General features: G+C 33.7%; 2 protein-coding genes, 1 long non-coding RNA gene and 1 other non-coding gene across 4 annotated transcripts; 3 read left to right on the forward strand and 1 right to left on the reverse strand.

Annotated features, from left to right (window-relative positions):
* Window positions 1-3787: 3787 nt before the first annotated feature.
* On the reverse strand, window positions 3788-3870 carry TRNAL-UAA (transfer RNA leucine (anticodon UAA)). Its single transcript has one exon. It is a non-coding gene; the product is annotated as a tRNA-Leu (tRNA).
* Window positions 3871-12308: 8438 nt separating this feature from the next.
* LOC147406908 (protein FAR1-RELATED SEQUENCE 5-like) lies at window positions 12309-13415 on the forward strand. Its single transcript, XM_086432574.1, has one exon. The coding sequence runs from the start codon at window positions 12309-12311 to the stop codon at window positions 13413-13415; it is 1107 nt and encodes a 368-aa protein (XP_086288700.1).
* A 234-nt stretch (window positions 13416-13649) lies between these two features.
* On the forward strand, window positions 13650-13964 carry LOC147406909 (protein FAR1-RELATED SEQUENCE 5-like). Its single transcript, XM_086432575.1, has one exon. It carries the CDS (start codon window positions 13650-13652, stop codon window positions 13962-13964), a length of 315 nt encoding a protein of 104 aa, XP_086288701.1.
* Window positions 13965-15728: 1764 nt separating this feature from the next.
* Window positions 15729-17556, forward strand: LOC147406910 (uncharacterized). Its single transcript, XR_015175800.1, has 5 exons — window positions 15729-15960; window positions 16073-16158; window positions 16433-16495; window positions 16631-16687; window positions 16789-17556. It is a non-coding gene; the product is annotated as an uncharacterized LOC147406910 (long non-coding RNA).
* Window positions 17557-17989: the final 433 nt, after the last annotated feature.

A 17989-nucleotide genomic window follows, 5' to 3' on the forward strand; every position in this document is an offset into this window, starting at 1 on the left:
AATTCAAATTAAAATTTCATCATAACCTAACTAAATTCAATCAACAAATTAAAAATCAAAATCAAATTCAATCGACCAATCAAAATCAAAATAAAAATAAAATAAAATCAACCATTCAAGGTTAAAATCAAAATTTAATCATGTTAAAAATCGAAAAAAATAATGAAAACTAACCAATCATAAATTCATTAACGAGGGACTATTAAGGTGAGTAGCATGGGATAACCCCTCATTTTCTCAATAGGAACGTGCGAACAAAAAAAAATTAAAAGGAAAGAAGAGAAAATTGTTCATGGTGGGAGGATGTTCTAATTTAAACAAAAAACGAAAATAGGAAGAAAAAACAACAACTAAATTCTTTATAAAAATCCCATCGTTTCTTTTCTTTGAGGCATGGCCGGTTCTCTACCCTACGTTTTTGCTCTCCCATGTTCTCTCTCGGAAACTCCTCTCTCGGTTGGTTGGACAGTCTCTACATTGGCTCTCTCTCTTTCACACGATCTTTCTCACATTCTCTTTTGGCCAACTCTCTACCAGTAGCCATTGTAACCTTTCTCCTTATCAAAAATGTCCCTAACCCAACCATTACAATCATTTTTCTTTCTTCACTACTTCCCTAACCTGGCCATTACACCACTCCTCTCTCTTCACCACGTCTCAACAGCCACCACCACCTGCACCCCCCTCCTTTCACATCCATTAATCAACAGTGTAGATGCGGATTTTCGCTCTACTTTTCGATCTCAGATGCCACCTTGCGATCCCCTCTTCTCGTTCTCCTAGGTGTACCTACAACGACACCACTCCGACGCCCAAGTCAGAGATTTAGTACAAAAATGAGTCCAGTTTGGAGAGGGGAGAAAATCATACATTTTAGCTCATTTGTCCATCTATATATATAGAGATGAGACCTTAGGACTTAATTGGATCCCACTACTGATTTTACCCTTCTATATCCATACCAAACTTGAATCCATAGGTGCCACGTGTCACCCCTCAGTTCCTAGTGAGAAATATCCTCCACAAATAGCAACTGATCTTATTCTTCCTCATTCAACACCTCGAGCACAAATGCCCTACAGCCACAACCAAACAACAACTAGCATCGACGTCTTCATTTTTCCTTCATTTCTCATAACAACAGTCACAATAACATCCGTCTTTATTCTTCTTTCTTTTCTCTCATAGCCAGCAACCACAACAACTACTCGCAAGCCTCTCGGGTCGTATCTGAAGGAATGAACTCGCTGCTATTTCATCCTATAAATAAGTTATTTTTTTATCGTTCTCTTCTTCCTCTCCTTATTCTTCATGGTGAATTTTTTTTTTTGTCTTTTTATATTTTCATGTGTTTCTATAGCTATTTCTGTCCTTTATTGATATTTTACATTAATTTTGGCATCATGATCATCATAGAATTTGTCATGGGGGGAGTTTTTTATGCTAACAAGGCTATGTAATATTTTATCATGTTTAGACCAATTCACAATAGGAGAAATTCATTTTTATTTATTTATTATGTTTCTCTTTTTCACGTTAATAGGGTTAGGAGAATAGTTTTTTTACAACCTTACAATCATCGTGCTCAAATTGGATTTGTATGACTTATGAGGGTAGAAGTTCTGTATATTTTTATGATACTAGAGTTATCAAATATTTATGTTTTTGTTGCGATAACTTCATAATATCATGCTCAATTTGATTTATATGATGAGTTTATGATGGCTTGAATTTTGTGGTTAGGAATAATCATCTCATATGATTTTGTGATGATTTAAAAATCATTCCATACGACAATGCATTTTTAACTTGATGAATATGCATATTTTTCTATGATGACTATTTTAGAAAATCAAGAGTCATGCACATGTGCCCGCTTGTTTAATTTAGGAATTGGATGAATATGAAAATTTTCAAATTTTATATGGATTACTATTTTGTCAATTTCCAATTTGGTAATTCATCATACGTTTGTAACTTTGTAATTTTCTAATTTGGAAACTCACATTTATAAATTTTCTATTTTGAAAAATTCATATTTATAAGTTTTTATTTTGAAAAATTCATATTAGGAGTTTTCTAATGTGAAAATTTCATAATTTACTATTTTGGAAAAATTCATATTCATAAATTTATAATATAGAAATTTCACGTTTTTGGTAATTTTTCAATTTAGGAGTTTTGCACTTTTCTATTTAGAAATTTCATGTTCATGAAGATTTATGACTTTCTAATTTGAAATTTTCATGTTTTTTTGTAATTTACTGTTTTGGATAATTTATTTTTATAAATTTCTAAATTGGGAATTCATCATATATTCGTAAATTTATAATTTAAAAAATTTCAAATTTCTATTGTAGAAACTTCATAACTTGCCAATTTAGTAGTTTTCACGATTTTCAAATTAGAATTTTTTTTATAATTCCCATTTTTACTGATTTGGAAAATATTTGCAAATGTGAATTTTTAATTGACTTTTAATCATAGGATATAATTAGGATTTTTTCACATTTTCCCCGTTTGTGCACAATTCGAGGAATCATTTAAATATTCGGGAGAATTTTAGTCGTAAGAATCATTAGCAAACTCAGCATAAATTGATAATGATTAGACCCTAAGTTGACTCTAGTCATTGCACGTTGACCGTAGGATAGTTTTGGATCGTAATAGAGATCAATCATCTTGATCGGACGAGTTCGGAACCTAACACCTTCTAAAACTTGTAATCTGACCTCTTACCCATTTTTCTTATCCAACACGTATACATATGAGGTTACCTTTAAATTTGTACCCCTACAATTACCTTTCTCAAGGTAAGTAACATTAATGACCATTGATAATTGTTGCAATGAGAATGTTTCATTTACATTCGCTTGATCTAATATAAGTACATCAATTTACCTTCTCACTAATTTGTGACGGGGGCTTTTATCTTATTTTTCTTCATATTCAATTTTCTCTCCGACTCCTTTTTTCTCTCCAAGTCCTTATTAATCTTATGTGATTTTCGTTGTCTCTTCTCTGGAGCCCTTTCAAGGTAACTTACATTTCTTGCATACATCAATTTATTATTTTCATTTTCAAATCACTGAAAACCATGTGAAAAAAGAGGATACCCCTCGAAGTTTATCTCTGATAGATAAAAAGTAGATCACGAGGAAATACGAATTTTATTGAGAGTTTTGGATGATAATTGCATTAACCCTAATAAGGTATATTGATATTATGTCAACCAATATATGAAAATTAATCTAATATAATGATTCTAATTATCAAATACTTCCATTTGTGATGAGATACATTGACAATGATACATGGTATCTCATGCATCTTAATACAATGCATTTTATTTTAAGGTCCAACCAAATTTTCATGTACGGTGGTCAATTAAATATTGACCTAACTTTCTCATCTTGTTTTTTTTTTTCCTTTAAAAAATAAATAACGGAATCTGATCAGATTCTGTTGATATAAAGGAATTTAAAAAAATTTTAGGTCTCCAATTCTTTTAAACAAATTGTATCTACCTACCCCTATAAAATCTTTTATGAAATAAACACTTCTCCAAAGAATGGTTAGTCCAAAAAACATTATTTGAAGAAAAAAAAAACATATTTTTATTAGAAAGAATTTTTTTTCCCCTCAAATTGAGGCTCCAGAATTTTTAGGTGGGAAAATGAAATTTTTTTAAAAAAAAAATATCAAACGAGCCACAATTTTCAGTTTGGAAAACAAAAATTAAAAATTGCTTGCTGAAATTTAGAAAGAAAAATAAAAATATTACATTTGCTGGCTGTGGGGTTCGAACCCACGCGCACTTATGTGCAGAAGATCTTAAGTCTTCCCCCTTAACCTCTCGGGCAAACCAGCTTTTATGAGTAATGCTGAAATATTTTATATAAAACCTATTTTTACATGAGATTGGTTTGTGATGGTCCCTCTTCCTTCAGCCAAATACACACTGCACACCAAATAGTGTAATGATGGGGTAGTATATGATAATTTTTCATGAACTACAATTGCGAGTATTTTTACATTTGGGATAATGCGAGATGTATACCGAGCTTTACGTAGGGGTGTTAACTATTTTGTTTCAATTCGATTCCACATACATCCCGAACCAATAATCAAATAGGACATTGGTTTTGGATATGGGAAGTTGGAAATATTACAAATACCCAATATGCATAGGTAAAGTAACAGATGGGATGTAGAATTATTTCTTAAGTTTTTAAAGAAAATGAAAGAACTAATCTCTAATTCCTTATTTGATAAATGATATCCACAATGGACTCTTCAAGCAAATCAAACATTTGAAAATAAAATATTAAAAAGCTTGAAATGAAGTCATTGTTTGTAGTTGAAAATTGAGAAGGAACATTAGATATAAATGGACGTTCTTATTAAATAAAGTAGAAAAAATTAAATACTTCACAATCTCTTTAGATTCTAATTTTATAGGATCCTTAAAATCTTTGCTTGCAATAGAGCAAAAAATGAGGAGGCCCGTGATGATGGACCTAAAATCAACAAATCCATTCCTGGTACATTAGGTAATTGGGTTTGACTGACACCCTTGCACTTAAGTATAATGGCGAGTCGTTTTTTGCTCACAGATTTCTCAGTGCTTGCCATGTCAAGCATACAATGAAAGTTTTGTAACTAACAAGGGTACTTTTGTAAATTAGGAATGCCATTGAATACACATGGGTTTTGTGAGAATTTTTGTATTTATTTGTATATTGGCATAACAAATTTCTACATAAAAGTAATGGAAGGTAAGTGGGTATGTAAAATTATTTGGGGAAAAGAACTTAAAATACCTAGGTGGAGGGATTTTTTTCTAAATAGTTCCTAAGTTTTGGATGGTCTCTTAATAATCTATCAGGAGGTGTTTGATTGCATGAAAATCAAAATAATGTAAAAATATTAATGAAAAAATGATTAGTATGAATAACTTGAATCTATTGTTTGAAGTTACTTTGAAAAAATAAGAGGGAAGAAAATGAAAAGGACGAAGAAGAGAAAGGAGGAAGTGAGGACATGGTGACGACGATGAAGGTGAGGGAAGAAAAAGAAGAGGAGATGATGTGATGGTGATGGAGGTGAGAGAAGAAGAAGAAGATAAATAAGGTGGTTAGACATGCAACAACAACGATGATAAGACTGAGGTTAAGTGTGATGGTGGTGTTGGTAGGGAAGAATAAGAGATCAGTTAGAATTTTAATTTGTTGATGGAAAATATAGGTGAATTTCACTTTCCTACCCATATGAGCGAGAAAGTAAAATTCAGTTTTTGTTGGACTTTTAGATGTAAGTAAAAAATATTTTTTCATAGAAAAATGCAATAAAACGCATGAAAAATATAATTTTCAATGAAAATTCATTTTTCACCTTATTTTCTATGTGCAATCAATCATACCTTCAGTAAAATTTTATTTTCTTAATAGTTTTTTTACCTCATCTTACTTGTTTAGTGTCTTTGAAATATCCAAACTACCATTTTCACTTCTTCTTCACTTAGTTAGGTTTTCCAATAGTGATTGCGATCATTTCCGACGATCTTTGATCATGAATGGCGAATGGAGAATGATATTCTCTTAATTTTGAATATTTAGACGTATTTTTTGACTGATTACGATAATTTATAATTAAAAAAATGAAGAACAAAGTTGAGATTCTTATTTTTTTATAATTATATTATAATTTTTTATTTGCAATATAAAAAAATGAAAAATCTCGATTTACCACTTTTTATTGTCTATTTCAATATTTTTATTATCTAACTCACCACTTAGTGTCAAGTTCTCCTATTTTTATTGTCTAGTTCAATATTTAATTACTATTAGTTCAACATTTTTTTTAATGAAAAATTTGTCTAACTCGACAGTGATTAAATGTTACATTAGACAATAAAAAATGTTGAACTCGACACTAAGTAATTAAATGCTGAACTAGACAATAAAAAGTAGTGATTTGGACAATAAAAATGTTGAACTATATAATAAAAGTGGTGAACTTGACACTGTAATGTGAATAAGATTTTTCATTTTTTCCTCCTTTTTTTGACCTCGATACTTGGTAAATCTCCTCGAAATATCCAAAATGCATACATTAGAGTTGCAAATAAAAAGTTACGAAGTAATAAAAAAAAAATTTAGAATCTCAACTTCATTCGTCATTTTTTTTTTAATGAAACATTGAAAAAAAAAAACATTTAAATGTTCAAAATTTAAGAATATTTTAGACACCCCAATTTATTCGAACCGAGCCCGAAAGCTCTTGAAATTCAGTAAAAAAAATCTAGTGCAATCTCCGAATTGGATTGAGTGGGGCCTACTTTAGTGGAACCCAACTTTTCAAAACAAATTTCAAAGTTTATTTAAGCCAGGTCATGGGTAACCCATGGCTTGAAGGAATTTTCCTTAGGGTCATGAGACACCCACCGCCTAGTGCATTTGTTAACAAAACCTTGAGTTGGTTATCGAGTCAGGCAAAATCAACATTCCAACATTTCACCCAAGGCTCATTCGGTTGAGTTTGTTAGAACCTATGTGTTTACAGATTTGATTGGGGAAATAACCCATCTCTTAATGGCTTATTCTCTAAGAAAATCCCTCTCAATTACTTCAATACCTATGCATTAATCCACTTTAATTTTCCTACCAAGGTTCTTTTGTAAATTTCTCATTTTTTCTACCATTGCCTTCAAGTCACCTTTGGTAACCACTTAGGTAGAATTACTCCTCTAACCTTAATTTGTTGAGTCTTATTAAGAGTAATTTATCTTAGTGCCCTCAACCTTAATCATCGTTCAAAGATGATTCAATGTAAATTTACAAAATTTAAGAGGCTAAAACAATTTTGCCCATCCTTAAGAAGTTTCTAGAATCTTGTGTGCGAAAATACTCTTATACCTAGGTTGTTAGAAGCCCAAATAAATAAAAAGTCTAGAATATCCAAAATCTAAGCACCAATTTATTTGTTATTTGGCTTGATTATTTTACAATTGACTCAAAGTCTAAGACGTAAGACAACTTTGACCCTCCTCAAGAACTCTCTAGAAATTAGTTGTTTTTTACCATCCTACCCATTGATCATTTTGATTGATTAAATCCATGGATGAGTGAAAGGCTATCAAGGCTAAGAGAGGAGAGTTAATTGTGGTATTCTATTGAGATTTTTATGAAAATATTGAAGATTTGGAGATTTAGGATAAAATTATCCCTAATGGTCTCTCAAAATCCTATAAATAGGAAATCCTCCCAATAAGGAAGAGAAAGAAGTCTAGAGCTTTAAAATTCTGTCCAAATTTCTTATCAAAACTCCCAGCTCTTCCAAAATTCTATCCAATTCATTTCTTACATTTCCATAAGCCAAACTTGAAGAAGAAGAAGATTGAGAAAGAAGAGGAAGAAGGTACCAAGGTGGGGTGCCCAATGAGCATTTAAATTCCTAGTTCATGTTATTTCAATTTTACTTATTTTACAAACTTTCTTTTATGAATAATTATTTAAGGATTTTTAAAAATTTTAAAATAATTTAGTAAAACTCTCATAATACAAGTTTTTTTTAATTCAAATTTTATATATAAAGGGCAGTTTAGAATATTTTCAAGTAATTAATTATTAAGATTTTAGTTTGGGGAAGAAAAACACTTGCTCTGCTAAATTAATAAGAATAGTTCTTGCTTTTTTTTTTTTTTAATTTGCTAAGCATGAAAAGTCCTTGACTTCATTACCCTGTGGCATCTAAAAACATGATCCGATGCCACATGGATGTAGAGGACAAAATTCTAAGAACTTTATTTTCTTTGTCCGAAAAATACTTAATTTATGTTGGTAGATATTGATTTATGGTTGGGTGACTTTATTTTTGGTGGTGGATATGAAACTTATTTTTTACCTTGAGATTATAATTTTATTGAATAAGTTAGTTGAGTTAGAATATCTATTTAATAAATGTGTAGAATTCAGATTTAAGTTTTTGACATGACTATTAAATTGGTCGGATTTGATTTGGGCAAAATTTCAGAATACCCCTACCTCAATACGACCCGAAAATGACGCAACTTGACCCATAGCCACCTCTACATTTGACGTTGTAGAGCATTGGTTATCGTTCCTCAAAGCCCGAGGCTTGTTGGGAGTTCCAATGAATCCTAAATCGTAATGATAAATAAACACACTCTCTATTTTGTTCCGATTACTTAGTGGGTGAACTTACCTCAAAATACGGGTGCAAATATGCCCACCCTAAAGAAAATTATACATGAGAGTATTATGGTCAACACACTAACCCTATTATATGTATTACTTTAAATGGTCTTGTTAACATGCGCCCTAAATATACACGTCAAAAGTGCAATAAATACACTTTGAAAATTGGATTTTGGACCGAAATTGTCCTTGAAAAATCTTTTATTACCAAAATGCCTTCATAAGCCTAATCCCAAAGTGTGCCCTTAGGGCAAACATTAACAAAACCCTACTTTAAAAGTGATCCATTTTTGTAATTACCTAGTATTTCTAAAAAATTTATGTTAAAAATCCTTATAACATCCTACCACACCAATACTAAAAGAGTAATGATTTTCTGACATGAGGTGGCATACTCAAAATACTCTTTTCGCGTGGCACGTGCTAGAACCATAGATCTTTTTGCCTCAGGATACACAAGTGCACATATATTATTGGGATGTGCATATGTGTATCCCAAGGCAAAAATCTATGGTTCTAGCATATGCCATGTCATGAGAGTATTTTAAGTATGTCACGTGGGGGAGTCAAATTATAATGACTCATACTAAAATGCTTTATTTTTTAACCAAAGATATTTGAGTCCTGATAATATGACTCACTAGGTGGCGTACTAAAATGATACCATGACGTGACAAGTTTGGGTATCGTATATCTAAACGCCTTAGGATACAAGATTGCACTTCCCCATAAAAAATGCATCCTGAGATGTACATGTATCCTGAGGCGTAGAGATCTATGGTTCCCAAACTTGTCCATGTCATAGAGTCATTTGAGTATGCCACTTGCGCGAGTCATATTATCAAGACTTAAGATATTTTTAAAGAAAAATGCTAAAGTGACTTCCAACTACGTTGCTTCACATAACCATACCATGTCAATGTAGTATTCACACTACCATTACTCATTGTGTGCTGATTTTGTATCTCAACCTAACAGGATAACTCAACGACGTGACATGTGCAAAGAACCATGGATTTTTTGCCATGGGATATACAATTGGGGTTCTTTTGCACATGCCGCATGGATGAGTTTTTGAGTTGGGAAAATGCTGAACATTGAAATTGACATTGTTTCAGACATGGTTGATGTGGATGTGTTTATAGAACCATAGGTATTTTTCATAGAGATACAAGTGGGAAGCATCTATGGTTCTATCCACACCCATGTCCCAAACGATGTCAATTTCAATGTTACTCCAGCATGACTCTTTGAGTTATCTAGTCAGGTTGAGTTACAATCAACATTCTTACTCATTTTTAATGTTAGTTGTCTTAAGAATGATTATCCACTGCATTGAGGAAAACGATTTAGGGTTACATGCGTACATCTACGTCAGCTCAGTGTCCAACGCAATGTCCAGATAGCCATTTTAGTATTTTCCCTTTATTAAATAAATATAAATATAATTTCAGCATTTTTACTCAGTCCCTATCCTTACATGTTTCAAGATCTAGACCGTTGAATGACACAATTGAGAACTTGTGACGACTACGTGTTAATAGTAAGGGTGAAACTTGGTTCTATTCGAGGTTAGATTGGAACCGAACCAACATAGGTCAGTTCCACTTAATAAGAATTAGAACATAATCAAATTTTATTTGAACCAAACCAATCCAAATCGAACCGAACCAATCCAAATCGAACTAAAGTCGGTTTGGTTCGGTTTGATTCTATGGGTTGCTAATATTCTATAAATTGTTACTAACATTTTTAATGAAAACATAAATATATAATAAACATAAATTTTCATAAAATAAATCACTAATCTATCCATAAAAAATCATTAGTTTATCTATAAAAGATCATTAATCTATTTTCTAACTCTTAAAATAATTCATAATAATAATAATTATATATATAGGGTCCCGTTCAATGGCCAACAGTTTGGCAAACACTTTTTCAAAACATGGGTTAGAGGTCTTGGAATGGGCTGATTTTTGGTGAGGATGACCTCTACGGTGAGGAGATCATCCTCACAAAAAATCAGCTCATTCCAAAACTTTTAGCCCCAGTTTACAAGTTGAAAAATCGTGAACCGTCCATTTTTTGTAAACCATTTTTGATGGGGTTAGAAGTTTTGGAATGGGCTGATTTTTGGTGATGATGATCTCCTCACCGTAGAGATCATCCTCACCAAAAATTAGCCCATTCCAAGACCTCTAACCCATGTTTTGAAAAATGTGTTTGCCAAACTGTTGGCCATTGAACGCTACCTATATATATATGGGTCGCGTTCGCACGACAACCATTTCAACTCACATCGCGACAAATCGACTCAGTCGTCGGATTTGGCGCAGATCAGCGGTCCAGATCTTCTGTTTATTTGAAAATAACGAATTTCGTTATTTGCAATAACCTCCCCGTAAACAAAAAAACCCAAATCCCTCTCTTAACAGAACAGATCGAACTCTTCTTCGTTCTTCTTCTCCGACTCAGATCTGCGTCTTCTTCATTTCACTCTTCGATCTGCCAACGCCTCCATCTACTCGCGACGATTCTAACAGATCTTCGAATCACCCAAAAACGAAGACGCAACGAGGTCAGATCGATTCAAATAGATTTGTTTTTTTTTTCGACTTCGTCTGCTAACGACGACAACCATCTTCCTTCCTCTTCGTTTGCGACGGCGCCGACGAAGTTTGCGGCTTCGTCCTCATCTCTCTCTCTAACTCGTTGATCTTTCTCTCCAAAGAAACCCTAAGGTAAACCCTTTATTAATTTTTTTTTCCATCACCCTAATTTTTTTTTTTTCATTTCTTTTTCTTTTTTATGTATCGATTATGACGAATCATCGAATAATTTTGTTTCGAAAGTTGCTTGTTTCACTGATAAAATAGAGTAATTTTTTGCCTACATTTTGTGCAAAGTTATGATCTGTGGTAATCCTTCATCACCCATGGCAAAGTTAACCTTTGGGCAAAAACTTTTTTATTTTATTTTATTTTATATAATTACCCCATTATCACCCATGAATACAACACTTTAACCAATTTCTATCCTCATTTTACATCAATTCTACTCTCATTTAGCTCCCTTCTTTGGAAGACCCAAAACTAAAAAAAAAAAAAAATGATATTTGCTAGCAACAACATAATGAAGGCAGTCAATCAAATATAGATTGATCCCAAATCTGATTCAAATCCCATATAACACCTATGGGTACATAAAAAATGTATTGAATCAATTCTTTTTGATAAATAGATCCGATCGCAACTTCGAATATGGAATGAAAATAGCTTCAAGTCGTACTTCTTATCCTTGCAAGCCTACTTGCTGGATATAATATTAGGAGATAAAATAAGGTTGTTTGAGATGGTTTGGACATGTACATAGGAGGGCTTTGGTACTAGCTAAGGGATCTAAAAAGGCAAGATGGAAGTAGTAACAAAATATATGAAGATGCATACCCTAATAGAGACATGGGCCCAAGAAGCATATAGATCAAAGGGGACGTATGTATACATGCTTACATATCTTATGTCCAGTTTAGGAGATTCAAGAACTTTTGAGGGTAGAAAAAAAATTAAGGTCAATTTGCCATCACAAGTAAGCATTTAAATCCATCTTACTTAAAACGATGCAATTTTTCTTAGAAAAATGAAGTCAGCAAAATTTGAGAATGGGATCTACTTCAGAATTGCAAAGGAAAGTGATTTTGCAAAGGAATTTATAAAGTTCTCTCTTGTGCTATTTACTATTGTTGTTGTTAACTACTTAGTAAGGGTTGAGTTTTTAAGGATTTGATGTTATGATTAGGATATTTTTAAGGAAGAAAATGTGTTTATATTTGAAAACTGCTATTGGCACCCTAACTTTTACTTATTAAGGTTGAGAAGGTGTTCTTATACAGACATGTAGAGAGGATGCTTTTGTGCTATAAGATTCTCATATGCTTATACATGTAACAATACATTCTTGTGTGCCTTTATGATTTTCAAAACTTTATAAAAGTTTTACAATACGAATGCCACTTTTTATTTGTTTAATCTATGCTGATTTTTATGTAATTAATTTGTTAATTTGTTAATTTGTTTTAGATAATTCTTCATGGATACGATTGACATTGACAAGTGTGGGAGTGTACGTATGAATGAAAATGTGGGATCATCTTCGATCATGGAAGTAGATAGTGGGGAACCTGTTGATTGCCTTAGTCCTAGCAAAGATGTTTGTAAGTTAAATGCCCCATATGTTGGGATGATTTTTAATTCAAATGAGGAAGCAAAAAAATACTACGAAGAATACGGACGTCAGGAAGGATTTTGCATTCGTGTACGAAGTAGTTCAAGGACAATACGAGGTTCAAATGCGGTGACTGGGATAACATATGTCTGCATACATGAAGGCAAATATTCATCGAGGATAAAAGAAGATGTGATGACAGATGAGAATGAAATGGGGAAGAAGAAAGTTGCAAGAAGAAGTTGTTCCACTTTTAAATGTGGATGTGAAGCATACATGCGCATTGTATTCGACCAATTTAGTGTAAAATGGAAAGTGTCGCTTTTCAACGATAATCATAATCACAAGATTGTCACTCCATCGAGGAGAATGAAAATGAAGTCGAATCGAAATATGCCGAGTGTAGCCAAGGATCTAACAGAAACATTCCGTAATCAAAACCTTCAAATTAATAAAGTTTCATCAATTCTTCACGGAGATATGATCGGTTTTGATGGTAGAGATTGTTACAATCACCTTCAAAATGTAAGGCGACAGGATTTGGAAAGAGGCGATGCACAAAGTGTACTCGAGTACTTCATTGAAAAACAAAATGAAAATCCGAATTTTTTCTATGGGATACAATGCGATGAAGTTGGGAGAGCAATTAATTTTTTTTGGGTGGATGCGAGGTCAAGATTGTCATATGAATATTTCGGTGATGTGGTGACATTTGACACAACTTATAGGACAAATAAGTACAAGATGCCGTTCGCCCCATTTACTGGAGTAAATCATCATTTTCAGTCTATCCAATTTGGATGCGCTCTTCTAGGAGATGAGACAGAGACTACTTTTGTATGGTTGTTCGAGATTTGGCTTAAAGCTATGAGAGGAAAACATCCAATTTCAATAATCACAGATCAGGATTTGGCAATGAGGAATGCAATTGCCAAAGTTTTCCCCAAAACCCGTCATCGTCTATGTATTTGACACATTCGGAAGAAGTTTGCGGAGAAGTTGTCCCATAAGTACTTTGAAAATTCTTCTTTCAGAAGTAATATTGAAAAATGTATTTGGTCGACATACACTGGGGAAGAGTTCGAAAAACAGTGGCATAACGTGATTCAAAAAAATGGATTAGAAGAAAATGAATGGTTGCAACACTTGTTTGAAATACGGGAATCTTGGGTGCCTACGTATAATCGAAACACTTTTTTTGCTGGTATGAATACCACTGGGCGTAGCGAGAGCATCAATGCATTTTTTGATGGATTTGTTAATTCGACAACAAATCTCAAAGAATTTGTTGTGAAGTATGAAGAAGCTTTGAAGAATATTTTAAAAAAGGAGAGTGATGAAGATTATGAGACAGAGCACAAGTTTCGATGTGTGAATGACAACGACTTGCTTTTGAAACATGCAGCAACAGTTTATACAAGAAGTATATTTGAAAAATTAAAGGAAGAATGGGTCCAAGTTTTCCGATATAAAGTTGAAAGAAGGGAGATGGAAGAAGGAATTCAAACATTTTTTGTGTAAACAAAGTTTGGCGAGCCTGATGACTTTATTTTGAAAATAAATGTGGATACCTATGAGGGTACATGCGGGTGCAAAAAATTTGTGTTTCTTAGAATTATTTGTCGGCATTTTTTAAAGGTGTTCACACACCTTGACATTGATGTTATACCATCACACTTTATTATAGAGAGATGGAGACAAGGGGCTAATAAATTTAGGATGATGGATATACAAGAAACAATCGATGGGAATGAACCGTCAGAAGCCTTGAGATATGGCAATATGTGTAAACAGGCTACTACATTAGCCAGTTATGCATCATCTTCAATGAAAGCATACACATTTTTCACGAATGCCATAAATGATTTGTCGAAACAAATTAATGCAATTCAAATGGAAGAAATGGTAGAAACTGTTGCTCAACCGAATGAAGAGGCAAATGAAAAAGAAAAATGTGACCTATCTCCGTTACTTTTGGACCCGAATATCACGCAAACAAAGGGTAGAAAGAAGGATGAAAAGGGAAAAGAAAAGGTTGATACTACGGGTAGGCTGAAAAGCAATATTGAGTTGAGCCAACAAAGGAAGAAAAGAAAATGTGCATTCTGTCATAAACTTGGACACGATAAGCGAATATGTCCTATGAATCCAAATAGAAAGAAAAAATGTTGCACTCAAGGTAATTATAATTACCTTTATAAACTAATGAAATTTAATGTATTTAAATTGAATAAATTATAACTAATACCTTATTTATTTATTTATGAATTTTTCCTCAGAAATTGATGATATACAAGAACTTGGCAAAGACATGGAGAACGATCACGAGACCTTTCCTTTGGAATGAGGGTATGTTTGTGACATAGATGTCTGTATGTTGGGTGATGTTATGTGTTATTTTTTACATTCTACTTACTTGCCATATTTCATTTAGCTGCTCGCTTTGATACACAATTGATGAGTTACAATATTCTGATCAAAAATTTATTTTGTGGTAGTCCGAGCACACTTTCACTTAATTTCTTTGTGATTTTTGATTAATATACATCTTAGAAGGTTGTATTACGTTTGAAGGAAAACTTGATTTTTCACATCATTAAGTTTGATTCACACTTTCAAATCAATATAGGTTATTAGTAAGTTTCAAGTACATTACTTTATTAATTAGTTTCAAATAAATCTAGGTTGTTGGGGACTGATGCGTGCCATGGGAGGATGTGAAGCTCTTATGCCTGCCCATTGGATATGTGTAGATATGTGAAGATATGGTGTTGGGGACTGATGTCCTTTTTCAGATTGGTGTTGTTCTGCCTGTCCTTACACACTTGTTTGGAGTTTTGAGTTTGATGTCAAGGATGGTCTGTTTGTGACTTGGAATTTTGGTGAATTGTTCATATGCAATTCTAATTCACCACTAACAAACGTGGATCTTCATTAATGTGAGTAAGACTATAACAACTTCACTGAATAAATATTCTGATTTCTTTCTTTAGTTGATGTGAGTTAGACTATAACAACTATCCTTTGAATTACAGTTCGATGGTATCTGATTTCTTCCTTTGAACTACCCTTAAATCATCCCAACTGCAATATGGGGAAGATTCTAACAGTGGACTCTGCTACCCTATTCAGAAAGGCATGGTATTTTAACCTCATTATCTTTTAAGTTGTGTCATGATTCACATAATCTTATGTTGAGCATCGTGATACTTCTGTTGTTTGGAATTACAAATATGCAGGTAAGTGATCCAATAATTGGTCTACCTGCCCATTGGATATGTGCAGACATGGTGTGGAGGTAGGATGGTGATGGGTGATCTAGTGCAAGCCTTCAAAAGAGTTACATAGATGAGATGTCCTTTTCAGATTGGTGTTGTTCTGCCTGTCCTTATACACTTGTTTGGAGTTTTGAGTTTTGAGTTTGATGTCGAGGATGGTCTGTTTGTGACTTGGAATTTTGGTGGATTGCTCATATGCAATTCTAGTTCACCACTGACAAACGTGGATCTTCATTAATGTGAGTCAGACTATAACAACTTCACTGAACAAATATTCTGATTTCTTTCTTTCTTTCTTTAGTTGATGTGAGTAAGACTATAACAAATATTCTGATCTCTCATATGTTCCAGTTTCCCTTGGGTGTGCCCATCAAGTCAATTTGGCGCTGCTGATGTGAGTAAGACTGCTGGGCCTGGTGGCGAGATAATAGTAGCAGGTTCGAGTACTGTGTGGATATTATGTTGCTTGGCATTACATGTAACTAGTGGATGGCATGTGCGAAGGATATGCTGCTCTTGCCCTTCTACTAGTAGAAGGGCAACACAAATCCGGTTCCTCCCAAATTTACCTAGTCATATCTGTCTATTTATCTATGAACCTTAAGTAGTGCAGGTTGAACTAGGAGATGTTACTGAAGTTTCATTGTACTTTTTTTAGGCCTTCATTAACTTCCTTTCCATTAACATTGGATCTGTATTTGTATGTTGAAGAAAAGTGCAAAAACTAATGGCTGGAGCAGGAGATGGTTTGTTTTAAATGAGAAAAATGGCAAGGTTGGTGATATAATATCACAACTGACCCAAACTGCATTTACATTATGGCCATATGAATTCTTGCTGAAATTAATACTAGTACTGCTGCCTTATTTATTTGCATGTTATCCATTATGATGTAACCTAATCTTGCAGCTTGGATACACCAAAAAGCAAGAGGAAAGACATTTTCGCAGCGTCATCACTTTGGAGGTATGGGGTTGGTATTTGCAGATGGTTTTACATGATAGATAATCTGTCTCGTTTCCCACAAGACTACGCATTTTTTGACGGGACATCTCATTCTGTTACAGATGGCCAAAATGTCTACTACAATGCATTTGATGGGAATTTGGACACATTAGTTGCTGCTCTCAACAAAATGGGATATGGTCAGATGCCCATTGTCATCGGTGAGGTGGGTTGGCCCTGATGGCGTCTCCAGCCCGAACCTTACTGCTGCAAGGGCCTTCAATCAAGGCCTCATAAATCATGTCTTGAGTAACAAAGGAACACCTCTAAGACCAGTATCTTCCATCAAGGTGGTGTGTGGCAGACCCATCCAGGGATCTCTCTGGTGTGACCAACCATATCAAACTGGTTTGCAGTGTTGCAGATTGCACAACACTCCTATGGGGGATCATGCAATGAAATTGGGGCGAAGGGGAATATCTCATACGCCTTCAACAGTTATTATCAGCTGCAGAAACAGGAGTCGCAGAGCTGTGATTTTGATGGGCTTGGGATGATCACTTTCCTTGACCCTTCGATTGGTGACTGTAGGTTTCTTGTTGGGATCAGTGATATTAGTTCTTCTTCGAGGGTGGTCAGGCAACATCATAGCTGGCTTGGTGTCTTCTGGGTTATGTTAGTCTGGGTATCTGGGATTTTGAGAATTATGCACTCACTGTGATTGTGGAACAAGTTTCTTAAGTGGGTTTTTTGTGGTGTCCCCCTTCTGAACCTTGATTAATTAGTTATATCTACATAGTAGAAAGAAATGTATAGTTACTCAGAATATAAATTCAAACTCTTTCAGTGTACTGTGACAGTGATATTAATTTAAGCATTTGTTGAACAAATCTAGTCAGGAAACTGTGGGCAAGCTTTTTTTCTTTTTTTCTTAAATGGAAATCACATAATACACTAGGAACTTTTTAGTCTTAATACTCATCTTCATCCATCCATCCTTAAGGGTTTTATTTCCCAGACATCCTCACTCTCAAGTATGATAGACAAATAAAGGAGACCTATTTCGCTTTAAGAAACATAAAGAAAAAATTAGCCTCCTTTAGTTTTAGCTTTTTATGATGCCTCAATCTCAATGGCAGCACCCATCATTGCCGCAGCATAATTGCATGCATTGCTGCTTCCAGATAAGGACTTATGTACAAAATGAATGCATGCACATGCACACATATGTAACAGTTATCACATCTATTCATTCTGGTAGGACAATCCCATTGTAGCGAAGTTCACACAAGATATTTAAAAATACATAAATGTCTTGTTCAT

This window comes from Akebia trifoliata, chromosome 3 (assembly GCF_017979445.1).
Source record: "Akebia trifoliata isolate Shusen 1 chromosome 3, ASM1797944v1, whole genome shotgun sequence".
Taxonomy (NCBI): domain Eukaryota; kingdom Viridiplantae; phylum Streptophyta; class Magnoliopsida; order Ranunculales; family Lardizabalaceae; genus Akebia; species Akebia trifoliata.

Bases quoted from the DNA above. Each gene is read 5' to 3' on its own strand.
- LOC147406908 (XM_086432574.1), top strand. From the start codon at position 12,309: ATGGATACGATTGACATTGACAAGTGTGGGAGTGTACGTATGAATGAA.
- LOC147406909 (XM_086432575.1), top strand. From the start codon at position 13,650: ATGAATACCACTGGGCGTAGCGAGAGCATCAATGCATTTTTTGATGGA.